Below are 19,457 nucleotides of genomic sequence, written 5' to 3' on the forward strand. Positions count from 1 at the left end.
CCTTCATTTTACCTGTTGGGGTAAATCTCCCTACTAAGAAATCACCCACTGAAGCTTTGAGAGCACCCTGTCGTGTGCTCTGGACTATCCATTGATGCTTAGGTACTTGTGTTTCACATGGGAGAAGTTCTACAGCAGTTTTAGATAAAGACCCTGGGCCATTGCCTCCAGATGTCACATGCCACAAGGCATGCTTGCAGAGAACCTCACGAGTTCTCAGCAATGAGCAAAAGCCTCTCTGCACCATCCAAACCCCACCAAAACACTGCTGGCAAAAAGCATTACCTTTTCATGATCTCATCACTGGGAAGACGCATGATATGGAGAAACAGGGTCACCTAGAGTTCTCCTGGGAAACTCATCCACTCCCAGGATCGTATCACACAGAAGACGTCCCTCCCACCTCCCTTCACCTACTTGTGGGGAGAGCATTAAGCTTCTGTATCACAAAGTCTAATTCCCCAAACACGAAGGGATATCAGCATGGTTATTCTCAGATTTAAAGCTCCATTTCAGCTTCCAGGGAAGATGAAGAAAGGGAAGTTTCTGAGCACTGCATATATGCTTTCAGCTGCCTGAACCACGAGTCAGTTTGAAGTCATTATACTGATATGGAATAGGAATGTAAACAAAATCAAGCCTTTGAGATATCATTGTCCAGTCTGGATGCCTTTCTCAGCGGCAGACTCCTCAAACAGATGCAACTGGAATGTGCCAAGGGTTCAGGTACAAGGAGAAGGGTAAGTAGCAATCACAGTTCTCCTGTGAATTGAGGGCTTTCCTAACTTAGAAAGTGGTACTGATTTGTCCGCATGATGTCCGCTGTAGCAGGGCAATGATTTTATGAACTACTGTTCTATGTCAAATCTGAGGTCATCAATGTTCCCTGTGAGCGGACATTTGATATTATTGGCTCAAGCTAGATGCTGGTGCCAGCAGCACACAGCTCTACAGGACACCTCAGCCAGTGCTGTGCCTCTGAGGAACTGCATCAAACTGCAAACTGTGATATGGATTTTTACCCATTTAGGATGGTTTGAAATCATTACGTTTCCATTTTTACCTGATAACGGGACCTGAATACAGATCTCTAGAGGTAAAGAGCTAAGGAGTTAATCAGATACGTTACTTCGCCTTGACCTGTCTTGGATAAAATTAAGAGTAAACAATTAAGCCCTGCATTGAAGTGCACCACTTTGTAACGACTAAAGAACACTGAGCCCAGCAGAAATTGTGTTCTAACTTGGCTCCTGCATTAGAATTTGCCTCGGGAATCCTAGGACAACCAAAAGACTAGTTGATTAATGACAGTCACGTCAACCACTCATGGTGTCCCTGAAGCCCCACACCTCCAGGACAGAGATCTGGAAGCTTTCAGAGCACAAGGGCTGATTATTGAAAGTATTGCAGTGGCTGGTTCTTCCGTGGTTCAGGTCTGCATCGAGGTAGAGAGCCTGGCCATCACCACCTCCTGTGAAGAGACCAAGACAAGCGTGAGGGTGCTTCTGCATTTCTTAGCATGGGAAACTGCTATGCAAAAAAAAAAAAAAAGAAAAGAAAAAAAAAAAGGAATGAAGAAAAAAAAAAAGAGCTTAAGTGCTTTTCAGACGGGCACGACTGGAAGCCTGAAACGACGTTTGCGTGTTGCTTTTAGGTGTCACAGTGTATGACCAACTGCACAGCTTTCAAATGACACTAGCAGAACTGGATGAGTTTTTTTTTTTTTAAATTTAACAAAACAGTAGTGCAAGTCAGTAAGAACAAGAACCTGACACAAATGCCTGCATTTAAGGTTTGTTTTTCAGTGCTGGAGGATCTTGGAAGCTACCAACTGCATATTTTCCCTCCAGTAAAGAAAAAACAAAAAATTCTGTTAGCAGTCAAAAATCAGAGGTGGGAAAAGAACAAGATCAGTAAGTAAAAGCATTGGCTTGGTCTTCTAAATCATTACAAACCACGTCAGAATTAAAAGCATTTTGATTATCTGTGGATCTACGTCAAGATTCACAGCCAGAGAATGCAGTGAAGTGAAATAAATTCAGACAGAAATGTGTTAGGAAAATAAAAAGGGCGATTCCCCTATTGCTTAGGGGGCAACTGTCTGAGTAAAGCTTCTTGGAAAAAGGACAACTTTGATTTTATACCCATTCCTTGTAAAACCCAGTTAGGTGACAACTTCACTAAGCAGGCTTTTGCCAAAGTCAGAAGCACCACAGATCCAACAAAGTTCCAAGAGAATGATCACGTTTTATAGTTTATCCTGAGTTTCAGAAGTCTCAGTGCAAAGCAAGTTCCTCTTCAAGAACTGTTTCTCGTCACGAATGAGTTCTGTGTGAAGTACGAAGGTATGGCTGTGCTTGAAGCTAGGAGTTACCATCTTGCTCTAAAATGCTTGATATGCAAGTTTTCCCCCTGAAAACTTTTGCTGGGTAACGATATCAGGTTTTGGCCACTTTTATCTCTAACTGTAGCGATACTGAAATACGTATTATGGGAAATAGAGGTGACTCTAAGACGGGTAGGAGGAGCTGGTAGGATATACACTCAAATTCTCACGCTGACGTACCTATAATGATGGATTCGCTGCTGCCAGCCATGAACATGGAGGCTGTTTTGGAAGGCAAGTTGAAGTGCCGAGCCGACAAGAAGGGAGAAAGGCGATCTGAGGGGTCTGATGGGGCCCTGCTGGAAGAGAGGGTGCTGGAAGCTGGCGAGGCGTGATTTTCGGGCTCCGAACCCATTGTGGCCAGTTCTGGGTGTTTTATGATCACCCACTCGTAGCGTTCCACTTCTGGCTGCAGCTGCAGAGGAGCAAAGCTTTGGTTATTGCACATGCACTGCACGGGGAGCTCCGCACAGCAGAGAACATTCAGGCCCTTCGGACTCCACCCGCAGGACTGGTGGTAAAGACTGGATCACACTGCCTTTTAGGCCAGATGTTTTCTTTCTTTACACCTTTGCTGTTTAGGCAATTGAAGAAACGATGCAGTGTTTTTTGAGTTACCTTATTATACCTTTTAACAAAATTTCCTATGCAATGAGAGAAAAAAGTTACCACAAAATTGAAAAGTAAAATTTTCTCCTCTACTTTAAGAGTTCAGTAGACTTGATAAAGCAGGAGGGCGTATACTGCAGCCTCTTCAGGCGGAAGGGAAGTAAGAGTTATTCACACCAGTAGAGTGGTTCTGCCTTGCTACTGGGTAGGGACAATAAAATTTTACTCACCCTAAATACAAAGCACTCCCCAGTTCCAAAGAAACTCAGCTTGTTCCCCCCTCGCCTGCGCTCGCTCCAGTCCGTGGACAGGTACGCGCCACAGACCTAGCACAAACAGGGAGAAGAGAGCGTGTTAAACCAATGGATACCAGCATTCCACGGCCCAGAACTGAAGGCTTTATTTTAGTGTGATTTTCAGAATCTCTGTATCAGTGGATTAAGGCAGCACAAGCACTTATTTCTAAAGATAGATTTAAACTGCTTTAATCCACTGGTGGGTACCCTTAAATCCTAAGAGTTTCATAAATTATTTCACATCTCTGAGGCTTTAGAGGAGAAATGTTTCAACATAACCCCAGGTACCAAAACACAAACTGCTCTGAACTTGCAAAGCCTGATTTCCTCATTTTGACATCCAAAGCAACAGTACTGTCACAAATTACATGATGAGCTGTTCCGCCTGAACATTTTCTGGTCAGAAACAGCAGCCTTGGTGGCTTTCTTCCTTTAAACTGTAAGTTAAAATCAGCTTAGCTAAGCCAATGCTGAACTAGCTCAGACATTTAAAGCAGCCTATTCCAACAGCATGGGGTTCACCAGGTTCCAATAAAGAAAAACAGCCTCAGAGGGCTGAGCTTTTCCATGGAGTCTTTTGCTTGCACTAGAGGAATTTCTTGCTACCAGCAGTAAGCATGACAGCCAAGTGGACACAGACCAAACAATGAAGCTCTAAGAATGGGATGAGAGCAACCCCTGCGTTTTTTTTCCCCAGACTCTATGGTTAAACAGAATTGTTCTAACGTACATTTGCTGTGTAGCCTCCACCAGCGTTACAAGCAGAGCTCCTAGGACAAAATTACTGAAGAGCTTTCACAGATAAATTGTGTGCATAAACAAAGAGGTGGCCCAGAACTCTGTTTGATCCTCTATGCCCCAAGTACATTAGAGCCAGAAAATCAGAAGGCAAATTTTCTTCTTTCTAAAATGTAACTATAGACATGTGGATAAAGGATGAACAAAATCCTTTGCAACAAAACAGAACCCACAACCACCAAACAAGAAGCCCCATATTTTTCTCCTACTTTTTTTGTTTGGACTACCTTTGGGGGTTTTTTGAGGGGCAAGAAATTAATGATACTATAAAAACCAGCACCACTTACAAAGCCAGACTTTCGACATGCTCCAGGACAAGAAGCAAAAGAATAAATAAATAACTATTTTTCCTCTTCCCCTTAGATACCATGGGCATCCTGTAAGCCATTGGCATGTCAACGCAGGCCTGGGATGGCCAGATACCATACACAGAGCTATGAAACAGCCTGGAGTGTTAGCATTAGGTAGGTGCAAGTAGGAGTAGAAATGGGCTTGCTCCATGGACATGCTGCAGGAACATAAGCAGAAATACAAGCCCACAGGCTGCAATAACAGCTTACGCTACGCACAGAACGTTTACAAGCCATGCACAGTGGCACAGCCAGCCAGCGCTCGTTACGGGAAGCGCCTGTATGCCCTCCTTCGGAGGTTCTGGGAAGCTTTCTTGTCTTGTGCATTTTTTTTAAACCAGCATGAGATGAAGCTGATGTTTCTGTTTTCACACTATGTTGCCCAATATCGTTATCCACAGCAGAGCAGAGAACCAGCGCTCTTTAGATAAGGCACCTGCGTGCACTCCTCCTCAGGTTCTCAGATTTCTTGGTTTGTGGTTGTTTTTTCCTCCTAACAAGAATGAGATGGAGCTAAAGCTTTTGTTTCCACATTATGCAGTCCAATATTATTCATACCATTTAAATTCTGCTACTTTCTCTCCTCATATCCTGGAGAAAATGAAAATATCTTCTATGAACCACGAGTTTCCTAACACAATTCCCCAGTCTTTCCCTCTGATTCTCCAGTTAAAAGAGTCTGTCCACGAGCTCAATGTCTCAACTCCAGTCCATCATCCCACATGACTCACAAGAGAACGAATGGCTGACCAAGAGCTAGCTTACAAGGTTTACTTGAGAATGCATAGTCCCATAATCAACAAGTGGACCCATTTAAAGCACACGTTGTTAAAAAAGCCCAAATCCCAAGCAATTTCAGGTCCCTTGGTTCTTCATTTTATCGTAAACACTCGTGTATTGCAATACAGCATTACACAACTGCCTGAACCCTAATTTAATCAGTTGTCTTTCACCTCACTCACCTCTTTGGCTGTGGTCTTGATGAGGAGAAGAGTTGGTTCGTGTCCCTCGCTGTGCGAATAGAACCTGAAGTGCAGAGTACACAAAGATGAGCATTCCTCAACTACCACCGACCGCAGTTCTCCTCCTTACCGTCAGGCACCACCCCCTCCTCCAACTGGTGGCATGGCAAAAAAGACACCTAAAGACTAAGCACATTCCTGTGAACACTTTCCACAGTCCATTATAAGTAGCAGTTGAGCATAAACAAGCATTATCAGGCACTTCGTCTCTACTTGGTTCTCTGTACAGTTGCTTATGCCACTGCAGAATAACTAGAAGGCTACCCATCACAACAGGGGCATTTTACGCCATTTTGAATTAAGACAACCTAAAGGAAATTGTGTCCTGAGGACTGATGGCTGCGTCTGAAGAGTTTTCAGTTTTCACATAAAATAATTATGATGCATTCTCTTTGCTTGCTTTTGCTTTTCCTCACAGGGAGATGGGGCTGGGACAGGAGATAACTCTCCACCTCAGTACCTCAACCGCAGATGTTGCAGTCATTATTAGGATCTATAGGATTATAGTCGTCTGTGTCAAGTGCAAGGAGAACTCCTATCTTGTTTATTCCACTTTAAAAATAACAACAATCAGATTCAGAGGACTCTTCAGTTTCCAGTTCCCTTATTCTTTGGATCAGTTTGAATGTGGTTATTTATCAAAAGAGCCCGCAGAGCAGCTACCAGGTTAAACCACTCACACCCAGTGGGAACGAACCAGTCTCAGACCAGAGTATTCTGTGAACTGATGCAAGTCTGACTTTTCCAAGTGGTCTTGGGCAGTTCAGTATGGCTTGCCATGCTCTGGCATACAAAGTGTCCTGGTCAAATGCTGTAGCCAAAAAGGATTTGTCACATTTACATCCCACCACTAGCAATATTCTTCAGACCAAGTTCTGACTAGGCATGGCCTTTTCGTCAACCCAGCGAACAGTTCACCAGTCGCTCTTTTTTGCTGTACAGTCGGGAAGAGGGGGGAAGGTTTTCCTTACCTGCTCAGACTACAGCCATGTTCCAAGGTGGTGAAAAGCAAGAGGGGCTGGCAAAGTGCAAATCGCTCTGGGATCCACGACCAGATATCTCGCATCTCTTTCACACTGACAATCTCAGACTTGAAGTTCTCAGCATGAACCGCTAAGTGCACATTCTGCCTGAGGAATACAGTACAAGACAGTGAGAAACAAAAATTTAACAGCAAACCCAGTTTTGGATTACTGGACAGTACTGTGCAAAGACAGCTGAACACTAAAGACCCTAGCAGATATGCTGTGTTCAAAGCTCCAGCCCATGGGACTAGAAGGCCATGACTTAGTGAAGGTAATGAACTACTGCACTTTTAACGTAATCCTCAAGAGGCAGTGACCTGGCCTTATTGAAATCCTGGGAGCAATTCCTCTGTATGGCAGCTGTGGCCTGCACCTTTATCTATAAAAGGTGTAATGGGGAGCCAGCTAGGATGACCATGACCTTAAATAGACCCAATTAGATCTGCTGTTTGAGACTGGCGCTAGTATTTAAGCACAGAGAACAGAACACCCAAAGGAACAGCCAGGATCCCAAAGGGAGAGGCAGCACTTTTTTCCCCTCTGAGGTCCTGCCTCTATCACAGAATCAGAGCATTCCTAAAACCCTCAAGTATCTTAGAGGAATCAGTGTTACCAGGCTGAGCAATTTTAATCCAAGACAAATATTTGAAGCTTTTGGAAAGCTCCACCTCTTGGAAACATGTCATTACCAATGACTACCACTTCACTGAGAACCAAAGAAGTTTCTAGGTTCATGGTTATGGACTGAAAACATGAAGGAACACTGGACACTCACACCCAAAAGCAAACCCCCATGCCCCCCAGAGGGGTCTGATGCAATTACAAGAACTGATTCATGGCTTTTAAACACTTGAAGGAAGTAGTAATAATAATCATCATCATCATCATCTTAACCAGCCTCCATTTCTCAGATTAAATAAGCACACAAACTCAGAGCCTGGGGATTAAACAAGTGTTACTGCATCCACGGCTGATGTTAAAGATTTAAAATGCAAGGGTGACAGCCAAGTACGCGGCAGAAGTGACACAGGAACTTGCACACCATCCCGAATTACTGGGGAGCCATTGGTTAAACGAAGCTTTAGGCAGTTTGCTCTGCATGCAAGGATTCAGGTGCAACCTCTGGTGGGTTTTTGACAATGACACATTTCTTTCCTCTCAGTTTCACGGAACATAAAGGGGATTTGTTTAATAAAGCAGCTTATTTGCTATTTTCATAGGAATGCTGTTTTCACAGCTATCTCATTAATACAATCTGCTCCAAAGACCTCAAAGCTCTGAAGATAAAGCCAACGGTGGTGGGACGCGGTAGCGGCTGTCGCAGGGGATATGCTCTGCGCCACGCTCCAAGGCACGACTCACCGAATCACACCTTCCCGCTCTGCTTTGGTTTGGGGCAAATCTTACAGGGTCTGCTTTATCTTTAAAATCCGTTATAATTTCAGTTAGGGCATAAATGTGTGGTAGAAGTGATATGTGGTTTCTCAGTCGTAAATGGCAACGTAAGCCCGAAACCTAATCCTGTGCTGAGATCAGTGTCAGCAGACACCCCGCATCTATCTACCCAAGTCCCCTCAAACCCCAACCATGTGCTTCCTAGCAGGAATCAAGGCTTCCTGCCACTGTCAGAACACTGTAACTATGGTAAAATAATACAGGGAGGTGGAAGATTTGCTTGGCTGGAATTAACCTGCTGAGGTACCAGAGGTGAAATTCTCAACACGCGGGCCAGGATACGAACCATGCTTTGGTAAGTCTCGTCAGGTGTTCTTTCAGACAAGAAAACACGAGGAAAGTAATTCCAATTTTGATTTTATAAATTAGTACGTATGTTAGTGTGCATCACTCACTGAAGTTAACTCAGGGCACCTGCAACAAGGCATTAATTTAAAGCCATACATCTGTAGTACTTGATACTCCCAGGGCAGTCTTTCTCCTTTCCAAGTTCCCTGCTTATCAGGCATCACAATCCACTGGGGTTTGTTCTTTAAGATTTGCTTTTTGGGCCAACACTTGATGAATGACTTCATTAACCATTAATGCTATACAGCTGAGTAACTCTGACCTCCTCGACACAGGAAAATTGTCTTCTTGCCTCTAAAAACACCCTACCTACTTAAAACCAAATATAATCTACTACAAACAGAGACAAGTCACTTTTAAGACCGTGCCAAGTTGGGCTCAGTCCAACACCTTTCCAATCAACTGCAGAAAGCTTGCAAGGAAGAAAAAAGTTCAGTGTGTCTCACACCTACTGCAACAGCACATACCAGGTTGGGTGCGGGGTGACACCGAGCAGTTCTGAGGACACGTTACCCGAGATGTTTTTAAAAAAAATAACACTTTTACTCCTAATGTAGGAAGGACTTCTATCCCACCATCATACTTCTCCATTCTGGAAAACACAGGCTTGTATTGCGGTATGGAAGTGCTACGTTGAGCAGCTGGGCCCACGATCCCTTATCTTACAGCTTTGCAGGTGCTTTGAACTAACTTTGCAAGGGTGCATGCAGAGATGTTACACAGCCATGGGACGCTACAACGGCCGCCCTGCTTCTGCTGCCCCAGCATCAGCAATAACAGCAGCCCTGGAAAAACAACAGCCAAAGACAGAAGAAACAAGCAGAGCACAAAGATTCAAGTGTTTTAACCTACCTTTTGGGAGATGCAACACTGCAAACAGGAGAGGTGCAGTGGGTATGGAATTGACAGAAGGAGAACGTGTAAGGAGAAAGGCAAAAACAAAAAAAAAAAGACAGAAAAGATCAGTGATTTCCTACATCCGCGACAAAGTGACTGAAAGGAGCCTGGAGAGAAACAAAGTAAGGTTTGATTCGAATCACCAAGCACGAGAAAAACAAACAAAAGACAGGTTAAAATATTTCCCATTTCTTTTTTTCCATTTTTTGCTACCTGCTTGTGGTTATCAGATTGGAAAATAATTCATCACCTCCTTGCCCAGGCCAAACACATCTGGACAAGAGAGCTCACTCCTACCCTATCGAGCACTGGAGAACAGCTCACTTCTTCAGCACCTGCACCTGCCTACGCCGGGATCCAAACCGAGCCAAGTTCTCAGCAGTGCCATGCCAGGGGACGCTGAGACGTTTCAGTATGTTAGAGTAGCACAGAGGGGATAAAAGTTTTCTGCTAGCAACTCTGCCTGGTAAGACGGTAACTACTGGCATTATTTGCGTCTGAATTTCCCATATTTTGCTTGAAAGGCATCACTATTGTTCCGAGCAAGAATACCTCTACAACATTAACAGAGCAGGAACTTCGAGGGGTTTTAATTTGTTTTTGTTTGGTTTGGGTTTTTGTTGTGGAGGTTTTTTTTTTTTTTTTTTTTTTTTTTTTTTTAAAGCTCCCATTCCATCGCTGAAGAACGTACTCAGAAGGGATATTACAACTCTTCTGAACTCCAGCACGTGAGGAGAAGCCACACGCCCTAAGAGTTAATACTTCTGGTTGCAAGTCCCAGATAGAATGGTGTGAACTCCCCCCGATGTGACACTCCAGTGGCTAAAGGCCTTGAAATGTCCGAGACTGACAGAGCAGTCTCTTCCAAGATGTGAGCAAGGTAAAGCACAAGCTCATTGTAAACCGAACCGTGAGTCTCAAAACAAACCCCTGGAAAAGACTGGGGGAAACCCTACAGGTATTTGGGCACACGAATGAGGTTCAGCCAACATTGACATTATTTATAGGCTGAAATCTGGTTAAGTATATATTTGAATGCCATGGAATGATGCCTGTTTGGAACCACTGTGACTCACTCAGCAACACAATTGGCTCAAAGATCCTCATACATCAGTGGCCGGTACCTTTTGATTTTTAAAGATTTTTCAGAAAATGAAAGGCTGTCCCCCTAGAACACCCAGTTCTAGACACCACACTTACTGACCCCAGCAGACTTCTAGAAGTCATCCTCCCTTCAGAGGTCAGAACAGCTGATAAAACCATTCAACACTTAGACTTAGATTTCAACAGCGGTTGGGAGAAGTTTTCTGCAGTCACAGCAGGCCCTAGGAGAAACCAAACATGTCTGCAGCTCCAGTATTTACTTGCACACACATTTGAACTCGGCAAGATACTAACTTTGTTTAGTTAATACATTGCTGCCTTTTCTGTATACATGGAGAGGTCTTTCAGCTAAGCTTTTTGGTATTGTGGCTTTTACTATCACATTGGAGCAGGATTTCATTTACTGCTTTTACAGCTGGCTTTTCCTCCCCTCGTTTCTGAACAGGAACTGTGATTACACAACCATCGTTGGGATCAGTACCCTTATTCTCTTCCATGGTTCAAAATCATTATTTCTAATAGCACATGGACCTGTCACAAAATAGGCCAGCTCCTACCTAGGATTACTACAGTCATGACTTCGGTAGGCTTGCAGTCAAACTGATTTAAAAAGCAACCTGTAAACAAAACCTATTTCTTCCTTGCTCTGTTAAACTAATTCCCCAGCTAAGCAAAACATTCCCAGCTGGGACAGTGTTTGCCTACTTGCACTAAAGAAACTGCTGAACTGACAGTACTGGGCAATTGACAATTTATACAAATAATCTCATATTTAACGACTGATTATCACATCTGTTTGGGTACTTTTCTTCCAAGTAATTTGTCAGTGTTTGTTCCAGCTTTGCGAAAATGCCTTTTAGTTTAAAAACAGCTTTGTGGAAGACACTTTTGAGATACAATACCTGCACTTAATATGTACCTGTAAAAAGTAATTATAAATTCACCACTGAGTGAGCTATGAGAAACTGCTTTGTTTCTCTTGTATCACAACATTCAGTGACACTTCTGTTTACAATCCCAGCAACGCTTAATTTGGGGGCTGCTGACCACTTCTGCAGATACCAGCATGTACCAGTAGAGCTCTTCTCCTTCCCCACCAGCAGTCACCCAGGACGGACAGACCGCTTGTCACGCTGGGAGAACTCAGGAGGTCACTCAGGCTACCTGTAGCGAGAGCCCTACCTCTTCTGTTTGACTGTGATGCCCTTCTGCTGCAAAGCCTTCTCGTTGGCCATCTGCAGAAGCTGGATCTCCTTCCGCGAGAAGAGGCGGATAGCAAAGGCTTTTTCCAGAAGCCTCTCCGGAGACACCGACTTGGCAATGTCTCTCACAAAAGCTCGAATGTCCTGCTGTATGCTGTCAGACTCCATGGGCTGCCCAGCTCTGACTTTGTGAAAAAATTTCAGAAGAGCCAGTGCAACACGATAGAGAACTTTGTAGCCCTCCACCAGAAAGACATCAAAGACCCGAGCGATGTACACCATAGGCAGCTCCCCGAAGAGCCACCGCTGCCAGTCGGAGTACACCTCCAACACATCCTCAGACACTGCCACCATCAGCTTATGTGCTGCCTGACAGTACTTGTTAACCAGGTCTCCAAAGGTCATGCAGGAGGACTCAAAGGCTAAGAACGTCTGATCAATGAGCCGCTTGGATGGGTCATTGCAAGCAAGGATGCGACAAACCTGTTCGAAGCACTCTGCCTCATCTTTGCTGTAGTGGAGGAGCAGAGCTATCACAGAAGGCAGCGCTGGGCAGAACGATATGTCCGGGAACTGATTCGCAATGCACAGTATAATCTTCCTGACTGCCCCGATGCCTTCTGCATTCAAGCAGTACGTGGGGACCAGGCTGTTATCCACAAACTCTGGTAGCGGAAGGGAGCTACTGCTACGTTTTCCAACAATCTTCACAACGATGTCCCGGTACACGTTTGCATCTGGGGTCACTGTGCGGCATGGGATATTGCTGATTAGTTTGTGGTACACTTTGGCTCTCAGAGAGTGGTTCTTGGCCCAGTAGCCCTGCCGGGCCAGCTGTTTGAGCTCCTGGAACTCTGTGCAGGTCAGCTCCTTCGCGTCCTGGCTCTGGGCAGTAACATCCATTTTGTCCCAATCCACAAAGCGGTTGTATTCATCCATGGCTCCAGGAGAAGCATACCAGATAATTAATGAGAATGGAGACCTTATTTGGTCATTAAACGACTTGCAGCTTTTCCTGCAAAAGGAAAAGAAAAAAAAAAAAGAAAGGCTTGAGTAACAGGTAAACTCCCGTTTTCTTCAGGAAGGCACGCGTACATTTGACTTGTTCCTGCAATGCCAAACTGTTCTCTAAAGCAAAGGAAGTTAAAGGTACGTGCCTTTTTAAGCCAAACTTTACTTCTGTTCTGTCAGTAACTCATACTGAAGTCATTTATCAACGGCCAGCCAAGAGGCCGATTCTGAGGACATCTCCACAGGCAGTTCATTTCCCCAACTGAAGGTCCAAGCTGAGGCACGGACCTTTACGTTGACTTCTCACTTAGAGAACAGCAGCCTCCCACTTCAAAAATATCCACAGTAAAGTCTGTTCAATTTGCAATCTGTCTTCCTAGTTCTCTGGGGAAGTCACTGCTATTCATGCTACAAGGTGCAGCCTCACAAGCAGCTCACACTCTTCTAAGGCCGTGTGGCCAGTGACAAGAGATGCTGACCTCCTGCTAGCCACAGCCATGTGTTCTTAGCCATTTCTTCGTGCTGGAACTAGCATTCATGTGGCCACTCAGCTGCTGAGTTTAGCTTCTTAGTCTGGTACAACTTTTCTTTCCCATTGGGTAAGCAAGATGTGCAGCTGTATGGTCACCCAGATCAGCATTGGTGCCAGCACAACGATGAGCGCGGGACAGGACCCTTTCTGACTGCAGTACAGGCTCAAGTCAGCTTAAAATAGCTTCATGAAACTGCTCCTTAATTCTACTGCACTGGACTGACTTCTGGTCCTGACCCCACACACTTCTGTGATCAAATCACCCTCTAGAGGGCCTGCTATCACCAACATTAGAAGATTTAAAAAAATGGACACCACTGCAATAGCACCAGGGGCTGAAAGAGCAGGTTCTGGCCTCTAGTTCCTCAAAGCACATGTTCACACGATCTACCAATTGACTCCAGCTTTAAGGTACACCCGTGTCCCAGCAGGCAGCATGACTGCGACCGCTAGCGGCCATACCTGCATCAGCTTTAATTAAGTCGGTGCAAAACTAGAAGGGGAGATACAACGAAACGCACTAACAACAGCAGGGCACAAGCGTGCCCAGTGCTGGAGCGCCTCTGCCAACGTGTCCTCAGTGCCAGATTAGAGCCAGGAAGCACAGGGCCGTTGATGCTGCACGCTCTGCAAAGGCCGATAACCCCTGTAAAACACAACAGGCCTATAAAACAGTTTTGTACAATTAAGACGCTATGTAGCAAGGTTAAATCAGCTAAATGAGTTACTGAAATGCTTCCCAAGAACCCTGAGTCATCCCTGTGTCAACAGACTGGAGAGCGCGTGGCACTCGCCATTTATCAGCACGGTCTTTTGTACAGCAGGTGTGCTGAAGCGGTTGGAAACTCATACGGCAGATACGCCGTAAGGCAGACAGCTCACCGACCCCACCTCGCCGCAGGAAGGCTAGAACACTGTGCCTCAAGTAGACAGGCGTTTGTAAACACACAGTTAGCATTAGCTGGGACAGCCCCACATTTAATGCGGATGGTTTTACATTCTGAATAAATATTAATCTGGGTATTCTGGAATCACATGCTGAAACTCCAGAATTTAACTCTTCTTTGAAAAGGTTGGCAGCAACACACAGGAGCCTTTCAGATGGCTCTTCTCTACCAAATATTTACTACTATTTTTTTTTTTTTTTAATAAAAAGAAGATTCTTTCTGAGTCATCTTTGTACAATGTAAGAGCAATACATAAATGCTGACCAGTTCTTCTTCTTGTGTTCTTCCAGATCTGAAACTAATTCTCAAAGTGTAATTAAAGGAGGCAACACACTGTCCCGACCTCAGTCCTGAAAGCCAGGTATCTTACGGAATTCAGAAATGGCGCCTCTCCGCGTGAGCCGAGAGCGTGTCTTCAGGCTCTGCACAGACAGCAGCGGTAGGACACCAACCCATCGCAGCGTCAATGCCAGCTCCGGGGAAGTTAACATTTTTTCTGTCATTCTCCAGCTGGGAATCACAGGAAAACTCATTGTCTTTAATCCAAACCCCAGAATATGATCCCTGTGGAGAAGAGAGATTTACTCCTATTTAGCAGTGAGCGAAGCACAGAGAGATGAACCGTTCCGTTCACGGTCACTTCAGTGCTATCCTGTGCTTGCTGGAGCCTGCACTATGCAACAGCCTCCCCCTTCTGCCATCATGCCTTGGGAGCGGCGTACATTTGTATTAGGGAGGGTTAAGTAAAACGTCCGTCATACGAGACAGCTTCTAAGACACTCAGATCTCAGCTGCCCTTTTTCCTATAAACTTTCTTCTCCCTCCGGCTTACTCTTTTCTCTCTTATTTTCTGTCATCCAGAGACACAGGCGTATCTTGAGGTTGCATCGAACAGTAATTTTTCCCTCCAGAAGTTACTGCCCATTCCAGAAACTAATGAATTTGATGTGTACGTGCTCCTCAGCAAGCTCACTGAAGTCCACGGCTAGAGGATGGATGTCAGACTGCCAGAACTTTTGATTGAGCTTACAGTCTCATACATACTTTGGCTGGGATAAATCTGCTGGGTCTGCAAGTAGGTCTGGCTGCTTACGCTCTTCAAAGCTCGAGATGCTGCAAGAAAAAATGACAGCAAAGCAAATGGGCATTGTCAGTGTTGCCAGAGCATGACCAGCTCTTAACTGTGCTTGCAAACCCAACAGAATTAGTGTGCTTCAGTGCAACAGTGCGCAGCTCCTGACGCTGTGCCAGCAGCTACTGTAAGCCTGCAGGCCTCGGAAGGGGAGTATTTACTTGCCAAAGGAGAAGAGCCCAAGAACTCTCAGGAAAATTCCAGCCAGCCTTCATCTCCTCCTCCCACTCCTTCCGAAACGTCCTCCGTCCCTCTGGGCAAGTTCTCTCTCTTCTGGCAAGCACGTAAGGAGCGATGTTGAACTGTGAGTTGGTGGGAAGAGGAGGCAAAGCTGCCTCGCGTTCAGCAGCAACGGGCTAGCAGGTCAGGGCTGTCTCCTGCCGCAAGGGAACATGCAGGCAGTACAGGCTGTTACGTTCGGAGGGACCAGAGGCTGTGGCGTCAGTTTGGGAGCAGCACACGTCCGTGTCCAAGTCCCACCTTCCCCTCAACTACCCAGCTTTCATGCTTAAGACACAGGCAGATGAGAAAAAACATTTCAGGGTGAAATGTTTGTATAGCGATATGGTGAAAGGCAGGCGGGGAGGCCCATTTATACCCCCTTATTGCAACAAACCTCCTTCCCTCTTGCTAAAGTCACTCTGGAGAAGTTAGCGTCATGCTGTGGCGAGCATCCTCTAGGCAGACACGGGGACGACAGAATGATCAGCACCCGGACTGCACAGAACCGAAATGCTTTCCAGTACCCGTCAGAACAGAACTGTACGGGGACTGTAAAAACTAGCAAAACACTGACATTGCTCATCGCAACAGCAGTTGAACAGTTCAACATCGCTCCTTACGTGCTTGCCAGAAGAGAGAGAACTTGCCCAGAGTTTGAGACCTATGTGTGCCTGATCCAAGCAGAAGCAGCCCTCACCCTTTCTGATCAGATCGACTTTTACAAAACCGTAGGAATTAACAAAGAACAGAACCAGGAGGAAAAGTTTTTTTCTTAGTAACTGCCAGGCAATGTTGAGATCGTTAGATCTGTAAGCCTGAAACGGAGCTCTTCAGTTAAGTGCAATATAAACCAAACCAAAGCACCACACAAGTGAGAAGCAGAACTAGAAAATGCATACTGAAGGTATACCAAAAATGGCTGCAAGCCAGGCAAAGACGTGCCAAGGTCAAGTTTAAACTCTATGAAGCAAGCAAGTAATCATTACCATCCAAACCCAAGCAATGACCACGTTAACTGGAACCGGCACGATTTCAGGTCAGTGACTAAATTTTTAGGGAATCTTTAGCTTGCTAGCCTAGCCACATTTCCATTCCATCCCCTGAGCTCTTCCCATTGCATCCGGGCTACTGTCAGCAGGCAGCTGGAAACGGCTGCGTTTGTACAGAACACACAGCGGCAAAGCCAAGAGCGACAGGGAAAGGCCTGACACTGCCTGCGAAGAAAAATTCTATGGAAGCGTCTAAAAATAGATCAGATCCGGATTATGACTTCCCTTCCTTAAGGGGAACATCGCGCTACGAGTTCATTAGAGATAACATGGCTAGGGCCAGCTTTAGTAGTATTTCTTGCTTTCCAAAATGCAGAAATTGGCAAATGGACAGATCTGAAGTACAACTGACCCTGGACAGTTATCTCCTCCAAATCCAGAGCACATGCAGCACTCCAGAGTATTGAAATATTTACATGCTGAACTTTTTAAAAATAAATTCCAACTTTGGTTAAAACCTGAGATTATGGATCTGATACTGCTTTTAATAAACACAGGAAAGTTTCCTAAAAATCCAAAGAAAGTTAATCAGGAAAGCCTTCTCCCTTTTCCATTCAGGTATTCTTGCACCTCTGCGTTCTGGAAGTTTGACTACAGACTAACTGCTTTGCAGACCCTTCGCTCAAATCCAGCATAGTTGCTCTATAACAAGAAACGCAAACTTTGAAAATAACATTTTTCATCTTAACCGTGGAGAGTTACACCACCTTTGATTCAGCTATGTACAGTTCAGGTACCGACAACCAAAACTGCGGCATGCATTTTTATAGCATGCTAACAGAAAGCAAATATTTTCTTTTGCTGCTCTACAAATCGAGAGCGATGCCAGGCTCCCAGGCCTGCAGCACGGCGTTTGCTGTCTGTCCTGTTGAGCAGCGAGGTGCCCAGGGAAAAGACTCAAGTCAACTCTCATAACCTCGTCAAACTAATCCGTGCAGAAGGCACGTGAACAGACAACAAGAACTGCTTCCTCCAGACCGCTAGCTATTAGTCCCCATCCCACCAAGAGAGCATTAAACCCAAACCTCCGAGTAGATCATTTCCATCCTTGAGGAATACTCAATCACGTCTGAGCTGTTTGCTTCGTACACCAAAGGATCTGACAGCAGAACAAAGCGAGACAGTAGCAAGAGAGAAGGGAAATTAGCAGACAGGTACTCCCTCCTCCCCGAGTACGCCAGCACATCCCGTGGTCTTCCCCAAGCCCTTACAGCAGCATACCTTGACATCTCCGCTACATGGACCTGGAAACGAGACTGGACACCACGGTGCTGCCCCCTCCTTCCCCAAACGCCTCCTGATCAGAAGCGTGTTTCGTCATCTTTGCAGCTCCAGTTCCCTCCTGCGCCAGCATCACTGAGGAAGATGCGTGCATCAGCGCCGAGATGAAGCACGCCATTTAGCACTAGGACAGGCGGAACACAACCGGTGCGTTTTGTGTAGGAGGGCAATTTGGACCACACTGATGCGCTCTGGAGTGATGATCCTTTTCGGTAGAGTACACAGAGTTCGATGGATTGCTTTAACGAGGTTAAATGCAGTTCGATCTCTTTATGACTTGCCCTGGGCACTGCGTACAGCACAAGCTGGGCTCCAGGAATACAATTCTGGCTAATGTTCTAGTAGTAGTTTACCAATAACAATAGAGGATTAGTTAGCTGCTCCCAGCTGGGGTTTCTGATATTCTTTTGGGACCAAGTCTCAAAACCTCTCACTTTCTTGAGTAACTGATAAAGGCCTGACAGAAGAGTACGCTACAGGGTAAATAATTTTAGGCATTTAGATGATTTCTCTTGGGATGCCACTGTCACACACAAAGCACGGTCACACAAGGTTTGCCCTTCAACCCCATGCCTTCATTCTTAGGAAAGTACTGCTATCTTCTTAAAGAGGGTCTTTAAATTACCTGTGATTAATCTATCCTGTACTTCATTACAGTCAAAAGTTCAGACACACAACGAGCTCCTTGCTGCTGGCCAGATAAAGGACGGTAGCCTGTACTTAGGAGAACGGGTACGCCTTCTATCTGCCAGCACTTCAGCAGAAAGCAGCACCCCCTCCTTCCCGTGCCCTGCGCTGGGATGATGCACGCACTTCCAGCGCTCAATCACTGCTGATACTGTGAGCTGCGCCGATCATTCCCACACCACAGAGGTACAAAATAAAGTCACAAAACCCAAACAAGACAAAAGTGAAAAAAAAAACCCCAAATACTCTTACTGAAAAAAACAGAAGATGAAGTAAATCGTTAATAGTGCCACAGTGGGTGAAAAAGGCTGAAGAACAGAGCACTGTAAGAGGATACTGGATGGTAAATGTTATCAAAGACACGGATCAGGAGCTTTCTGCCCTGCCTACGTCATTAAAAAAACAAGGAACAACTAGTAACATTGGAGAGAGGAGAATACCTATATTTTTTCCCCCAAAACCAAAAGAAAACTGCATTTAAGCAGTAAAACTGTTTTACACGATGTATTAAAAATGATCCATTTAAAAAAAAAAAATCTGTCGAAGCAGTGCAGAAAAAAATCAATACAGTTTTCCTACATTTTGGCTGTGTTTTCCTTCTGGTTTCTTCCAAACTGTAAGAATGAAAAAACCCCTCACATTGTGCTAATTATTCTCCTTCCCTGTTCCAAGAACTGAAGTAACTGGAAACAGGTCTCCTTCAACAGCAAACTCCGGCTCTGATCAAAATTTTACACTGAACACGCTATCTTTTTTTTTTTTTTCCAGCGCTCAATCACTGCTGATACTGTGAGCTGCGCCGATCATTCCCACACCACAGAGGTACAAAATAAAGTCACAAAACCCAAACAAGACAAAAGTCTGAAAAAAAAAACCCCAAATACTCTTACTGAAAAAAACAGAAGATGAAGTAAATCGTTAATAGTGCCACAGTGGGTGAAAAAGGCTGAAGAACAGAGCACTGTAAGAGGATACTGGATGGTAAATGTTATCAAAGACACGGATCAGGAGCTTTCTGCCCTGCCTACGTCATTAAAAAAACAAGGAACAACTAGTAACATTGGAGAGAGGAGAATACCTATATTTTTTCCCCCAAAACCAAAA

General features: G+C 45.0%; 1 protein-coding gene across 8 annotated transcripts; it reads right to left on the reverse strand.

Annotated features, from left to right (window-relative positions):
- Positions 1–6: 6 nt before the first annotated feature.
- Positions 7–18,546, reverse strand: TBC1D24 (TBC1 domain family member 24). 8 transcript variants are annotated; one of them, XM_035889335.1, is made up of 10 exons: positions 17,607–18,546; positions 17,411–17,484; positions 13,498–13,681; positions 11,473–12,507; positions 9,142–9,159; positions 6,433–6,591; positions 5,402–5,465; positions 3,226–3,321; positions 2,567–2,801; positions 7–1,471 (listed from the first exon to the last, which is right to left on the reverse strand). In XM_035889335.1, exons 4-10 carry the CDS (start codon positions 12,429–12,431, stop codon positions 1,317–1,319), a joined length of 1,686 nt encoding a protein of 561 aa, XP_035745228.1. In that variant the 5' UTR covers positions 12,432–12,507; positions 13,498–13,681; positions 17,411–17,484; positions 17,607–18,546; the 3' UTR covers positions 7–1,316. The 8 variants fall into 8 exon arrangements, with proteins under 8 accessions (XP_035745228.1, XP_035745224.1, XP_035745223.1 ...); XM_035889331.1 differs by lacking the exons at positions 17,411–17,484; positions 17,607–18,546 and adding exons at positions 14,815–15,621; positions 15,731–15,830 and having other exon boundaries at positions 13,498–14,546; XM_035889330.1 differs by lacking the exons at positions 17,411–17,484; positions 17,607–18,546 and adding exons at positions 14,353–15,621; positions 15,731–15,830.
- Positions 18,547–19,457: the final 911 nt, after the last annotated feature.

This window comes from Egretta garzetta, unplaced genomic scaffold, assembly GCF_000687185.1.
Source record: "Egretta garzetta isolate BGI_Z169 unplaced genomic scaffold, ASM68718v1 scaffold452, whole genome shotgun sequence".
NCBI classification, from domain to species: Eukaryota; Metazoa; Chordata; class Aves; order Pelecaniformes; family Ardeidae; genus Egretta; species Egretta garzetta.

Coding starts and splice junctions, on each gene's coding strand:
- TBC1D24 (XM_035889332.1), bottom strand. CDS start 12,431: ATGGATGAATACAACCGCTTTGTGGATTGGGACAAAATGGATGTTACT. Junction 5,466..6,432: donor CATGGCTGTAGTCTGAGCAG/GTAAGGAAAACC, acceptor TCTGCACTTCAG/GTTCTATTCGCACAGCGAGG. Junction 2,802..3,225: donor GGGAGTGCTTTGTATTTAGG/GTGAGTAAAATT, acceptor GCTCCTCTGCAG/CTGCAGCCAGAAGTGGAACG.